Here is a 15,812-nt window from a genome sequence, read left to right on the forward strand (position 1 = left end):
AACCTCTGATATCCTTACTAATCAAGAATATCTTAACCTCCAAAGACTTGGCCTCCATAGCAGTGTGTAGCAATGAATTTCACCAATTCTGTACTCTCTGGTTAGAGAAATTCCTCCTCATCTCTGTTCTAAAGGGACATCCTTTTCTGAGGCTGTGCCCTCTGGTCCTGGACTCTATCACTATTGGAAGCATTCTCTCTACATCCATCCTTATGTAAGCCTTTCAATATTTGGTAGGTTTCAATAAGATCCCCCACATCCATTCTTTTAAGCTCCAGTGCATACAGGCCTAGCCCATCGATTGTTGCTCGTATATTCTCCCTGAATGGGGAGAAAGCAGGAGGGTGGAGCTGAGAGGGATAATAAATCAGCCATGATGGAATCGCAGAGTGGACTTGATGGGCTGAATAGCCTAATGTTGCTCCTATATCTAATGGTTTTATGGTCTTTCATTCCCAGGTCATTCTTCTAGACCTCTTCTAGACCCTCTCCAATACCAACATGTCCTTTTAGATATGAGGTCCAAAACAGCACACAATATTTATTAAAGTAAATAATTGAATATCTCTACATTTAGAAATCTTCATAAAGGTGTGGAACTGTGCAGTTCTCATTTTGAACTTGTGGCCAAAAATCAAACTGTCTGACTATTCTCACTTATACTAATGTAGTGGGGGAATATTGACAACACTCTTTATCAGATTACAAGTGACTGATTTGAGAAGTACTTGACTATTTGGTTTAGTTTGACAAGGATGCGAGAAGAGCTATATAACTGAAAGTGCTTTCTTGCATTTGTGATAATGGTAACTGTGCCTGTGGCGATATTGGGGTGTTATATAGAAATACAATTAAATATAGTGGCAAATCAGTCCATTCAACTGGTTTCTATTATAGGCATTGAAGATGCAGAGGATTGCTTTGAAGCTTCAGTGTTTTAGACTTGAATTGCTTTCTGTTGATCACTTGCTAGTCCATTTAAATTTATTCATGTTATTTTCTTCTGTTTAATTTTAGGTACAGCCGTCTGTAGCCAAGCTTATTTTAGTTAACTTCCACTGGAAGACCTTTGATATTTCAGAAAGGTAAGTAACATCTTGGTCTGATATTTTGTCATTAGAGTGAGATATGTTTATTTATTTAGAGGTACACTGTGTAATAGGTCCTTCTAACCCTGCAAACCGCACTGCCCAGCAACCCTTGATTTAACTCCAGCTAAACACGGGACAATTTACAATGACCAGTTAACCTACTAACCGGTACATCTTTGGACTGTGGGAGGAAACCAGAGAGCCCGGAGAAAACCCACGCATTCCACGGGGAGGAGGTACAGACGCTTTACAGATGATGTCAGAATTGAACTCTGAACTCCGATGCCCTGAGCTGTAATAGCATCGTGCTAACTGCTACACTACCATAGTGTTCCACGCTTTATGCCTATGCTTGCAAAGTAGCTTTATTCTGTTTTTATTTGCTCTTCATTTTGTTTGTAAAAAAAATGTATACTTTAAAGTTAACTACCTTGACTTCAATCTATTCATGCCTCACCTTTGAAAAAACTTCATAGTTTGTTAATGCTGTGGAATATATTATGCTTTTTTTTTCAGTAGAAGTTTACTTGGATTTACAGGTGACTGTTTTGTCAGTGACTCCTCTCTTTTTGGGACTCTTTGCAAGCTACTTAAAGGGTATCTCTAAAAGTTAAAGAATTTATTTGTAAATTTGGAGGAGCAACAAGAATGGTGAAGGTACATCAATGGAAAGTCAAATTGTGTAAACCAAGTATAAATGGAATACTACATTGTAGAACAAAGCGTAGCACAGTGGTGCTGTCTTAGAGTTCTAGTTTGTACCTGACCTCTGCTGTCTCTGTGGAGTTTGTATATTCTCCCTTTGATTTCATGGGTTTTTCCCTGGGGTGCTTTGGTTACTTCCCACATCCCAAAGGACTACTATAAATATCCCTTTAGTACTGGAGTTCCCTACCTTTTTTATGCTATGGACCAATACCGTTATGCAAGGGTAGTAGGCAGCTGCTGAAAGATCACTGGAGAGAACCTGATTACATGGAAGTGAATGGGGTTGGGGTGTGTGGAAGTGATCCAATCGCTCTGAATGTTGGCAGAGCTTTGATGGGCTGAATTGACACTTTATTCCTAGGATAAATGGGAAAACAGTGTGGAGGAGAGGATGGGTTTTCCTGTTGGTGTTATAGACATAGACTATAATCTCCCCTCGATCTTACTCATTTTCAGTACTACTCTGCTTAGACATTAAACATTTGAACGGGCAGGACTCGACAGGGTGTCCTTTATTTCAGGAAGGCTTGTTATTTGTAATAGGTAATGGTAATGCATTCACATAGACCAAGTTAGTTTTTACTATCTCCCTGTTGCTTCTGCTCATCGGGTTTCTGATTCTAATTTGGATGACATTTGAAGTTGTTCTGTTACCTTGTATTTTTAAAGAAGCAAAAAACAGTTTGGCAAGTAGGCATTGGTAATAAGAGAGGGAAACAACACTTCAAGTATATCCATTGACCAAAACTGTATTTCACTGTATGAGTGCAATAGTTCAAGAAGGTTGCTTTACACCATTTTCTCAAAACTGGCTAGGAAAGAATAATTCATCACTGCACTTTTCCAGTTAGCACATAGAGTGAAACTTACTATCCCAGGCACTCTTGGAAATTTGAATAGTGCTGGACCACAGAAAATGCCTCCAGTCATCATCACCTGAACAGGAGAAATGTGTTTCTTAAGGGAACTGTTCATATCCTGCAGTTCCCTAACATCAGAAACACTATTGGCTGAGATTGCAAAAACTGCAGTGGTAGGATAATTAGCTGTACACTTGGACAGATCTTAATTTTAAATCTTAGTTGGAAATGGTTAATTAGTACAGATTTCTACTAGAGATGTAACATTTGGCGGACTAGAGTGTTTCAAACTATTAGAAAAATGTTGATGTAAATAGAATTGGTCAGATTACAAAGACAAGGATAGGAGAATCTATTACTCAAAGACACAGATATCGCTTGTTGATTGCTTTTGGTGAAGCTACGGCCCAGATTGTTTTGTTCGTACACGGCAGGCTAACAGCAGTGGGAATGTTACTTCATTGTCATGTTATATTCAGTTTAAGAGGTCTATGAAGATGTCTGTGACCTTCCTCCCACTCTTTTTAAAGTTCATTTTTTATCAAAATATTGCATGTATATTACAAACAACCTTGAGATTCGTCTCCTCACAGGCAGCTACAGAACTAAGAAACCCTCTTGAACCCCGTAAAAAAGACTGTCAAACACCCAATGTGCAAAAAAGTAAAAGTAATTGAATAACATTTAGAACTAGTGTTCATGTAAGTGAGTTCACAGCCATGAGGTCGGTCATCACTGCCACTGCTCCAGGAGCCCATTAGTTGCAGCTCACAGCCTCAATTCAGCACAGAGATGAGTAAATGTAGCCGAGTAGCGAGCTGACCGCCAGCTCATCTCAAACCACCAGCCCCGGCACCCTGGACTTTTCAATCTGTCCTGGCATTTAAATTGTCCAAACATTGGCTTGTTCCTCGCTCTCGGACCTGAGCCCCACTGTTTTAATATGCTCTTGGGCCCAGACCCCACTATCTCAATTCAGCATAATAACATAATCTTCTGTTCTCTGTATCATTGTAATAACAATCTTCTGTTTATAATATATATAACTAAACTGGGATGTACAGTATCAGTATTACAGTGGAGTAAAGGGAATTGGAGGCATGAGAGAGGAGTTGGCCAGAATTGATTGGAGAAGAATACTGGCAGGGATGATGGCAGAGCAACAATGGTTAGAATTTTTGGAAGCAATTCGGAAGCCACAGGATATATACATCCCAAAGAAGAAGTTGTTTTCTAAAGGAAAGATGACACAACCTTGGTTAACAAGAGAAGTCAAAGCCAACATATAAGCCAAATAGAGGGCATATAATAGAGCAAAAATTACTGGGAAGTTAAACTTTTGAAAATCAACAGAAGGCAAATAAAAAAAGTCATTAAGAAGGTAAGGACAGAGTAAGAAAGTAAGCTAGCCAATAATATTAAAGAGAATAACAAAAATTTCGTCAGATACGTAAAGTGTAAAAGAGGTGAGAGTGGATATCAGACTGCTAGAAAACGATACTGAAGAGGTAATAATGGGGGACAAGGAAATGGCAGACAAACTGAATAAAGTATTTTGTATCATTCTTCACTATGGAAGACACTAGGAGTATGGTGGAAATTCCAATATCAGGGGTTATGAACTATATGAAGTTAGCATAACTAGATAGAAGGTTCTTGGGAAATTGAAAGGTCTGAAGGTAGATAAGTCACTAGGTGGTGTACACCCCAGAGTTCTGAAAGAGGTGGCTGAAGAGGTTGTGGAGGCATTAGTAAAGATCTTTCAAGAATCACTAGATTCTGGAATGGTTCTGGAAGACTGGAAAATTGTAAATATCACTCCACTCTTCAAGAAGGGAGGGAAGTAGAAGAAAGGAAACAATAGGCCATTGGCTGATTGGCAGGAGACAAAGAGTGGGAATAAAGATAGCCTTTTCCGGCCGGCTGCTGGTGACTCGTGGTGTTCCATAGGGGTCTGTGTTGTGGCCGATATCTTTTTACGTTATATATCAATGATTTGAATGGTGGAATTGATGGCTTCATTGCAAAGTTTGCAGACGAAATGGAGATAGGTGGAGGGGTTTTGAAGGTTTTGAAGAAATAGAGAAGCTACAGAAGGACTTGGATTAAGAGAATGGGCAAAGAAATGGCAGATGGAATACAGTGTCGTGAAGTGTATGGTCATGCACTTTGGTAGAAGAAATGAAAGGGTTGACTATTTTCTAAATGGAAAGAAAATATAAAAAAACTGAGGTGCAAAAGGATTTGGGAGTCCTTATGAAGGATTCCCTGAAGATTAATTTGCAGGTTGAGTCTATATTGAGGAAGGCAAATGCAATGTTAGCATTCATTTTAAGAGGACTAGAATATCAAAGCAATAATGCAATGTTGAGAGTGTTTATAAAGCACGAGTGAGGCCTCATTTGGAGTATTGTGAGCAGTTTTGGGCCCCTTATCTTGGAAAATATGTGCTGAAAATGGAGAGGGTTCAATAGAAGTTCACAAAATGATCTCAGGATTGAATGGCTTGTCATATAAAGAGCATTGATGGCTCTGGGTCTGTATTCAGAAGATTGAGGGTGACCTCATTGAAACCTATCAAATGGCGAAAGGCCTTGATTGAGTGGTTGCAGAGAGGATGTTTCTTATGGTGGGAGAGTCTAAGACCAGAGGAGACAGTCTCCGAATAGAGGGGCTTCCTATTAAAATGGAGATAGGAATTTTTTTTGCCAGAGAGTAGTGGATCTTTGGAATTCTTTGCCAGAGGCAGCTGTGGAGGCCAAGTCTTTATGTATATTTATGGCAAAGGTTGATAGATTATTGTTTGGTCAGGACATGAAAGGAAACAGAGAGAAGGCAAGAGATTGGGGCTGAGAGGAAAGTTGGATCAGCCATGATGGAATGATGGAGCAGATGCAATGGGTCAAATGGCCTATTTCTGCTCCTATATCTTATGATCTGATATCCTGGTTCTCAATTATATCAGTGCTGTTTGCTTTAATAACCAGGTTCCATCTTCTATTAAAGATTATATACATCAGGTGTGAAGTAGGCATCATTTGAATTTTATTGTTCTTTCATTTTTTTCAGGCATAAATCTAACCCGACTCAGCTGCTGGTAGAGGCCAGAGTTCAGCCAAAAACAACAAAAAGTGTAAGTGTTTGGAGCATAGCTATACAATATTTCGATATGGAAAGCAACCAGATTGAAGCAGTTATGTCAATTTAGCTTGTGTATTCAATTTGTTTTTCAGACGTTTAGCCATTCTTCCCATCATTGTGGCGTGTGCCTGCAGAATGTTCGGAAGGAGAACTTATTGTCCTTGCCCTGTCATCATTTGTTCTGCCGCAGTTGCTGGGAACAGTACAGTACCGTGCTAGTCAAAGATGGCATTGGAGTCGGTAAGTTAAGACTGGATCTGCTTGCTCAACAGAGCTATGATGGTCATTCTTCCTAATGCTGGTCAGCAAATCTCTTGGAAGCATTCTTCTATCTGTAGTTTAAATGGGTTGTTGCCCAGAATGCCTTTTCAAATTTAGCAGGACCATATGTCTTCGGAAACTTCATCCGACTGCTGCTATGTAGCCTGCTGGTTAAGGCATTCCTTTTGGCAGCATGATGGCAAGACTTGGTTCATAACTCAGATTCTCTAAGTATCTGAATTTGTTTTTTATTTCCTGGGTGTGAGATGTTAAATGGAAATAATGACTTGCTTTAGAAAGGCTTAGTCATCCTACTACTGGCTCCTGTCAGTATTGTTTGAAACCTATCTTCATATCATTGGAAAACTTGGCCACAAAGCCATCGATTCTATCATTCCAAATCATTGACATATAATGTGAAAAGAAATGTTCACCGGCAGCCAACTAGAAAAGGCTCTCTTTATCCCCAGTCTTTGCTTCCTGCCAATCAGGCAGTGCTCTATCCATGCCACTATCTTTCCTGTAATACCATGAGCTCTTAACTTGTTAAGCAGCCTTGTGTGTGGCACCTTGTGAAAGGCCTTCTGAGTATCCAAGTACACCATTAAGGGTGCAGTTGAGCAAGCTCATTACCGCCAGATGGTCTCTTGATAATGGGCAGTTAATGCTGGCTTTGCCACCAATACCAAAGTGACCTGAATGACCTCAAAGATCATCTATTTTAAGTTTTATTTGTAGAATTATTTATTCCCATGCTTCCTACAAATTTCCTGAAGTTTGTAACTCTTGGGCTGTTACTGATATACGAGAACCCCCATTCTGTGCAATGAGTGTGGCAGTGAAATTGGTGAGCAAGAAAAAAAAAATTCTCTGTGAATTCCTTGGCTTTTCTCTCGTAGCTGCTGATTCCTGTGGAGATTTTGTACATGTTGTTCACTTGGTGCTTCACCTTAAGTGTCAGCCATGATGAGGATAAAGGTTAGCTTTATTGGTCACATGTACATCTAAACGTAACGTGAGATGCTTTGCTTTGTGAGAACAACCATCATGTTCTGAGGATTGTGCTGTGCTTCCAGTGCCAATATAGTATGCCCTCATTCACACAAACCCCAATCGTATATCTCTAGAACGTGGGAGGAAACCGGAGCACCCGGAGGACCGTGGGTTCTAGGGAGAATATACACACTCCTTGCAGACAGCGGCAGGAATAAAACCCTAGTCAGTGCTACCTGGCTCTGTAATGCGATTGCACTAAGCGCTGTGCTACCGTGCTGCCCCATGACTTAAAAAGGGAGCAATAAGATGAGTACCATTGAATGATTTGCAGGGGTGCACTTCCTTTAGTGCCTGAAACCTATAAACTGTTGGATTAAAATAACACTGTTGTTTAGTATAAATGTAAAGAATACATTGCTAGTTTGTAACTAGTATAACTTATTCTCTAAGTGGATGGGCAAGAAGACCATCTCCAGCTTCCAGTAGTGCTGGAATCGCCATGCTTTTGCTGGTGTCGGAACAGTGGCTGTGATTGAATTTAAAGTATCCTGGTTCCTTCAAGTGGGTGCATAGCTAAGGACAGGAGTAGAGGGCTTGAAGGGGTTTGCTATAACCCCGAGTCTTCATGATGGGGTCTGATGATAGCATATGCTGTTAAGGCTTCTACTACTGTCTTCTGTAGTGTTAGAGGACAACTTCAAAAAGCAATGCCTCAGAGAAATGGCATCTATCATTAAGGACCCAGGACATGCCCTCTTCTCATTAATACCATCAGGGAGGTGGTACAGGAGCCTGAAGGCACAAACTCAGTGTTTTACGAACATTTCTCAATGGACAATGAACCCATGCACACCACCTCTATTTTTAATATTTTTCTCTGGAGAACTATGTAAATATAGTGTTACAGTGTGTGTATGCCTATGTATATATTGTTATATATGTATGTACCTGTGTGTGTATGTATGTATATGTGAATGTATATATGTGTATATATGTGTGTGTGTGTGTGTCACAATAATAGACAAACACAATCTGCCTAAACTAATAACACACAAACAATTATACTTTTTATGTCTTTATTGAACCCATTGTTTAATGAGACTGGAAAACATATGGGAGCCCTTGTATTTAATAACTAATAGAACCTCCTTTTGCAGTAATAACCTCCACTCATCGTTACCTGTAGCTGCTGATCAGAGTTGCACAATGGTGAGGAATTTTAGACCATTCCTCCATATAAAACTGCTTCAGTTCATCAATACGCAAACATGAGGAAATCTGCAGATGCTGGAAATTCAAGCAACACACAATCCCCTCCGACCTTCAACTATCTGAGGCAGAGCGCTCTGTCCTCAGTAAGGGTCTTACCTTCGTCCCCCTTTGCCCACACCTCAGCGAGTTTCGCGTGTGCCATGATGCTGAGCCCTTCTTACGCCGGCTCCGTCTCCGAGCCTACTTTGGCAAGGACTCTCCCACCCCCACCGATGCCCCCTTCTCCCACCTCCAACCCTCCTCCTCTTCATGGACACCCCGCTCTGGATCTCTTTATTGCTAACTTCCAACAGGACATCAACCGTCTCGACTTCACCACACCTTGTTCCAATTCCAGCCTCACTCCTTCCAAGCACTCTGCTCTCCACTCCCTCCGCACCAATCCTAACCTTACTATTAAACCCGCCAATAAGGGGGGTGCCGTTGTTGTCTGGCGTACTGACCTCTACCTTGCCGAGGCACAGCGACAACTCGCTGATACCTCCTTTTATTTACCCCTCGATCATGACCCCACCAAGGAGCACCAGGCCATTGTCTCCCACACCATCACCAACCTTATCAGCTCTGGGGATCTCCCATCCACTGCCACCAACCTCTTCGTTCCTACACCCTGCTCTTCCCGTTTCTACCTCCTACCCAAGATCCATAAACCTGCCTGTCCGGGTAAACCCATTGTCTCAGCTTGTTGCTGCCCCACCAAACTCATTTCTGCATACCTCAACACTATTTTATCCCCTTTTGTTCAATCCCTTCCCACCTATGTTCGTGACACTTCTCACACTTTGGATTTTTTTCACTGAATTTAAGTTCCCTGGCCCCTATCACCTTATTTTTACCATGGATATCCAGTCCCTATATATCTCCGTCCCCCACCAGGAAGTTCTCAAAGCTGTCAGTTTCTTTTTGGATTCCAGACCTAACCAGTTCCCTTCTACCACCACTCTCCTCTGTCTAGCAGAATTAGTCCTTACTCTTAATAATTTCTCCTTTAGCTCCTCCCACTTCCTCCAAACTAAAGGTGTAGCCATGGGTACCCATATGGGTCCCAGCTATGCCTGCCTTTTTGTTGGCTTTGTGGACCAGTCCATGTTCGAAGCCTATACTGGTATCCGTCCCCCACTTTTCCTTCGCTACATCGACGACTGCATTGGCGCTGCTTCTTGCACGCATGCTGAGCTGGTTGACTTCATTAACTTTGTCTCCAACTTTCACCCTGCCCTCAAATTTACCTGGTCCATTTCCGACACCTCCCTCCCCTTTCTTGATCTTTCTGTCTCCATTTCTGGAGACAACTTATCTACTGATGTCTACTATAAGCCTATGGACTCTCACAGCTATCTGGACTATTCCTCTTCCCACCTTGTCTCTTGCAAAAATACCATCCCCTTCTCACAATTCCTCCATCTCTGCCGCACCTGCTCTCAGGATGAGGCCTTTCATTCCAGGACGAAGGAGATATCTTCTTTTTTTAAACAAAGGGGCTTCCCTTCCTCCACCATCAACTTTGCTCTGAAACGCATCTCTCCCATTTCATGCACATCTGCTCTCACCTCATATCCTCTCACCACCCCACTAGGGATAGGGTTCCCCTTGTCCTCACCTACCACCCCACCAGCCTCCAGGTCCAACATATAATTCAACGTAACTTCTGCCACCTCCAGCGGGATCCCACCACCAAGCACATCTTTCCCTCCACCCCCCCCCTGCTTTCCACAGGGATCACTCCCTACGCGACTCCCTTGTCCATTCGTCCCCCTCATCCCTTCCCACTGATCTCCCTCCTGGCACTTATCCTTATAAGTGGAGCAAGTGCTACACATGCCCTTACACTTCCTCCCTCACCACCATTCAGGGCCCCAGACAGTCCTTTCAGGTGAGGTGACACTTCACCTGTGAGTCGGCTGGGGTGATATACTGCGTCCAGTGCTCCCGATGTGGCCTTTTATATATTGGCGAGACTCGATGCAGACTGGGAGATCGTTTTGCTGAACACCTACGCTCTGTCCGCCAGAGAAAGCAGGATCTCCCAGTGGCCACACATTTTAATTCCACATCCCATTCCCATTCTGATACGTCTATCCACGGCCTCCTCTACTGTAGAGATGAAGCCACACTCAGGTTGGAGGAACAACACCTTATATTTCCTCTGAGTAGCCTCCAACCTGATGGCATGAACATTGACTTCTCTAACTTCCATTACTGCCCCTCCTCCCGTCCGTCCCTCCCGTCCGTCCCTCCCGTCCGTCCGTCCCTCCCGTCCGTCCCTCCCGTCCGTCCGTCCGTCCCTCCCGTCCGTCCGTCCCTCCCGTCCGTCCCTCCCTCCCGTCCGTCCCTCCCGTCCGTCCCTCCCTCCCGTCCGTCCCTCCCTCCCGTCCGTCCCTCCCTCCCGTCCGTCCCTCCCGTCCGTCCCTCCCGTCCGTCCGTCCCTCCCGTCCGTCCCTCCCGTCCGTCCCTCCCCCTCCCCTCCTTTTTTCCCCTCTCTGTCCCTCTCGCAATAACTCCTTGCCTGCTCTCTATCTTCCTCTGGCGCTCCCCTCCCCTTTTCTTTCTCCCTAGGCCTCCTGTCCCATGATCCTCTCCCTTCTCCTGCCTCGTATCCCTTTTGCCAATCAACTTTCCAGCTCTTAGTTCTATCCCTCCCCCTCCTGTCTTCTCCTATCATTTTGGATCTCCCCCTCCCCCCCCCACTTTCAAATCTCTTACTATCTCTTCTTTCATTTAGTCCTGACGAAGGGTCTTGGCCTGAAACGTTGACTATGCTTCTTCCTATGGATGCTGCCTGGCCTGCTACGTTCCACCAACATTTTGTCTGTGTTGCTTCAATTCATCAATATTTATGGGATATCTTGCATGAACAGCCCTCTTCAGGTCATGCCGCAGCATCTCCATTGGGTGAATGGCTCTGATTTGGCCATTCCAAAGTACAAATTTTCTTTTTTTTAAACCATTCTGTTGTGTTTCGTATGATTATCTTGTTGCATTATCCAACTTCAATTAAGCTTTGGATGACATTCTTCTGTAAAATGTCTTGATACACTTCTGAATTCATTGTTCCTTTTAGTGATTGCAAGCAGTCCAGACCCTGAGGCTGCAAAGCAGCCCCTAACCATGATTCTCCTTCCACCGTGCTTCACAGTTGGAATGAGGTTTTGGTGCTGATGTGCAGTGCCCTTTTTCTTCCAAACATAGCAGTATGCATTTCTGCCAAAAAGTTCAACTTTTGTCTCATCTGTCCCAAAAGCATTGTGCAACATCCAGCTAGCAATGTTTTTTTTTGGAGAGCAGTGGTTTCCTCTGTGGTGTCCATCCATGAACACTATTCTTGTTTAGTGTTTTCCTTATCGTGGACACATGAATAAGACTTTAGCAAGTTCTAAATTTTTATGCAGGTCTTTTGCTGTTACCCTTCGCTTCCTTTTCATCTCCTTCAGCATTGCAGGTTGTGCTCTTGGTGTGATCTTTGCAGGATGCCCACTCCTAGAGAGAGTAGCAACAGTACTGAATTTCCTCCATTTGTTGACAATTATCTCATACTGTGGACTGATGAACACTCAGGTCTTTAGAAATGCCTTTGTAATCTTTTCCAGCTTCGTGCATGTCTACAATCCTTCTTCTAAAGTCCTCTGAAAGTTGTTTTAATCGAGGCATGGGACACACAAGCAGATATTGAGAAGAGCAGGTTCTGTCAGTAACCTGACTTGGTGTATCTTTTTTATAGTGCAGAGCACCTCTAGAACCCACACCTCTAACCTCATCTCATTGATTGGAACACTGACTCCAAATAGCTTTTGCAGAAGGCATTAACCCAGAGGTTCACATAATTTTTTAAACCTAGACTGTGATTGTTTAAGTGGTGTACTCAGTACTGATGAGAAGAGGTACAACTGTTTGCGTGTTACTGGTTTAGGAAGATTGTGTTTGTCTATAATTGTGATTTAGATGAAGACCAGACCACATTTTATGAATAATTAATGCAAAAAACCAGGTAATTGCAAATGGCTCACAAACATTTTCATGCAACACATATACACACACAGTATATATAAATACACACACTATAACATTATTATATTATCTATTTTATGTCTTGCACTGTACTGCTGCTGCAAAACATCAAATTTCATGACATACTGTGGTAGTAAATTTGATTCCTCATGAAGGGTCTCGGCTCAAAATACCGACTATTTACTATTTTCTGTAGATGCTGCCTGAGCTGCCAAGTTCCTCCAGCACTTTGTGTGTGTGTGTGTGTTGCTTGGATTTCGAGCATTTGCAGATTTTCTCTTGTTTGTGTGAATAAAAGTCATTCTGTTTGTATTGAGGCATAGCATCCTGCCTCTTAATGGAAAAGCAGCTATGCACCTCATCTCATCATGTTCTGCTTGAAAGAACAAAGTGTGTGGAGAGCAATGCAGTTGTCTGGGATTTGCAAGATTGGTTTACAAAAATTATTAAAATTTTATGGGGGAAAATGAGTCCTTTAATCTATTGACAGATTTATTGTAGCAGTTGATGGAAGCTAGTCCTTTTTTCTCATTAGGCATATCCTGCATGGCACAAGACTGCTTGCTTCGAACGCCTGAAGACTTTGCTTTTCCTTTGATCTCTAATGAAGAACTAAGAGAAAAATATAGGCGCTATCTCTTCAGAGATTATGTGGAGGTGAGTGATTTGATTATTGAGATTTTTGTAAGGTGTGCAGGTGGGGTTGTCATTGAGCTTTGAAAGACTGAATGATAAATGCTGAACTTGTTAGATCTCTACTAGCATTAACAGGAGATGGTAACTGCATTTCTGATTTGTTGATCTAATCAGCTGATAAAATATCAGATAAACTGGATATAGTGAAGCTAGGATGGTACTGTTTTCTTGGTTGTGGCATTTGTATTTATGTTAAGTTATATTTAATAGATATCAAATATAACTAACAGTTCAGTTCAGGTCTACTTGGAGTATTGTGTTCAGGTCTACTTGGAGTATTGTGTTCACTACTGGTCACTTTATTGTAGGAAGGATGTGGAAGCTTTAGAGAGGATGCAGAGGAGATTTACCAGGATGCTGCCTGGATTAGAGAGCACGTCTAATGAGGAAAGGTTGAGCAAGCTTGGACTTTTCTCTGGAGTGATGGAAGATAAGAGATTGTAGAGAAATCAATAGTGGTAGAGTAGATAGCCAGAGACTTTTTTCCCAGGACGGAAATGGCTAATACGACGGGGGTATTATTTTAAGGTCTTTGGAGGAAAGTACAGGGAAGGATGTCAGAGTGAAGTTATTTTTTGACACTGTTATGTGTGTGGAACCCTCTACCAAGGGCGAATAGAGGCAAATACATTTGGGTATTTAACAGACTGTTAGATATGCACACAGATGTAAGAAAAATGCAGGGCTATGTAGGAGGAAAGGACCAGATTGAGCATGTAGTAGGTTAATAGGATGACACAACCTTGTGGGCTGAGAGTCTGTACTGTGCTGTATTGTTCTGTGTTCTAAAGCTCCTGGTTCAGAACAAAGTGGGTGATAAGATTAATGTAGACTCATGATCATTGCTCATTGATCATTTTGGAAAGTGTGTCGTTGTTGGGAAAGTAGTAGATTGAGAATGGAACAATGCCATCTACTGTGAACAGACTGCAGAAGCCTGTTCTCACATTTTTAAGTTCCACCATGGATAACAGCAGAGCTGTAAAGTGGCAAGATCTGATCTTTGGAGAGATCTTAACTATTGGGTGGACAATTGCAGCAATACTTGTTCTTAATTTATTGCTCATGTATTTTTCCTAGATTGCTCATTTTTCTTATTTGTAATCTAAATGCAAGAGACAATTAAATATACATTAAATTTACTTTGCTATTTAAATTATTTAAGATAATTCAACAAAAAATGTTGGAAATGTTATGAGCTGCAATGAAATAAAGAACTGTTTACTTCCCACACTGCTTACTGTGAGGAAGGACAGGCAGATGATGGGGCAAATTTGCAATTAGTGAAATGAGTTGAAGAGTACACGGGAGCAAAATCACGAAGGTGACAAATATGGAACTGAAGGTGTTATATTTGAATGCATGCAGTGTTCCCAATAAGGTAGGTGATTGGAGATGGGCAGGAATGATGTTGTGGGCGTCATTGAGTCATGGCTGAAAGAAGATCATAGTTGAGAACTTAACATCCAAGGATACACATTTTCTCGAAAGGACGGGCAGGTAGGGTGGCTCTGATGGTAAAAAATGAAATCAAATCCTTAGAGATGATATAAGATTGGAAAATGTAGAATCCTTGTAGCCAGGGTGTGGGACATAAATTAGATTAAAAAAAAAGACATAAAAAGGACAATGTTATGATATTCATGGGGAATTTCAATATGCAGGTAGATTGAGAAAATCAGATTGGTGCTGGATCTCGAGAAGAAATTTGTAGAATGTCTACGAGATGGCTTTTTCAGAGCAGATTATGGCTGAGCCCATTAGGGGAAAGGCAATGAACTGGATTTGATTAGGGAGCTTAAGGTAGGGGAACCCCTAGGAGGCAGTGATCATAATATGATCGAATTTATCCTGCAATTTGTGATCAATTTTACAGTGAAGTAAAGGGAATTATAGAGGGATGAGAGAGGAGTTGGCCAAGGTTGATTGGAAGGGGTCACTAGCAGGGATGACGGTAAAACAGCAATAGCTGGAGTTTCTTGAGGCAAATCGGAATGTGCAGGATGTATACTTTCCAAAGATAAAGAAGTATTTTAAAGGAGGATGAGACAACTGTGGTTGACAGGGAAGTCAAAGACAGCATAGAAGCAAAAGAGGGCATATACAGTAATAGAGAAATTTTTGAAAACCAGCAGAAGACAACTAAAAAAAAGCCACAAGGAGAGGAAAGGTGAACTATGAAGGCAAGCCAATAATATAAAAGAGAAGTCCAGAAAAATTTTCAGCTATATAAGGAGTGAAAGAGAGGCGAGAGTGGATATCGGATTGTTGCAGAAAGATGCTGAAGTGATAGTAATGGGGGACAAGGAAATGGTGGAAGAATTGAAGTATCTTGCATCAGTCTTCACCCTGGAAGACTCTGGCAGTATGCCGGAAGTTTGAGAGTATCAGAGGGCTTCGGAAGCTGAAAGGTCTGAAGGTAGATATGTTGCCTGGACCAGGTGCACTACACTCCAGGGTTCTGAAAGAAGCAGCTGAAAAGATTGTGGAGGCATTCATAATGATCTTTCAAGAATTACTAGATTCTGGAATCATTCTGAAGGACTGAAAAATTGCAAATGTCCCTCCACTCTTTAAGAAGGGAAAGAGGCAGAAGAAAGGAAATTATAGACAAGTTAGTCTGACTTCAGTGGTTGGGAAGATATTGGCACCTATTATTAAAAGATGAAGTTTTGGGATACTTGAAGGCACATGATAAAATAGGCCAAAGTCAGCATGATTTCCTTAAGGGGATATCTCGCCTGGGACACTACCAAGGATTAGATGGGATAGAATTTGTCAA

General features: G+C 42.0%; 1 protein-coding gene across 2 annotated transcripts in view; it reads left to right on the forward strand.

Moving 5' to 3' along the window:
• Positions 1 to 15,812, forward strand: part of arih2 (ariadne homolog 2 (Drosophila)) — a 94,593-nt gene that overhangs the window by 31,304 nt on the left and 47,477 nt on the right. For both annotated transcript variants that reach the window (XM_072280289.1, XM_072280290.1), the window contains exons 3-6: positions 1,018 to 1,085; positions 5,729 to 5,792; positions 5,893 to 6,040; positions 12,870 to 12,991. In XM_072280289.1, the coding sequence (XP_072136390.1) occupies positions 1,018 to 1,085; positions 5,729 to 5,792; positions 5,893 to 6,040; positions 12,870 to 12,991 (402 nt within the window). The remainder of the gene's footprint in view (positions 1 to 1,017; positions 1,086 to 5,728; positions 5,793 to 5,892; positions 6,041 to 12,869; positions 12,992 to 15,812) is intronic.

The sequence above is a fragment of the Mobula birostris genome, chromosome 16 (genome assembly GCF_030028105.1).
Source record: "Mobula birostris isolate sMobBir1 chromosome 16, sMobBir1.hap1, whole genome shotgun sequence".
Classification (NCBI taxonomy): Eukaryota; Metazoa; Chordata; class Chondrichthyes; order Myliobatiformes; family Myliobatidae; genus Mobula; species Mobula birostris.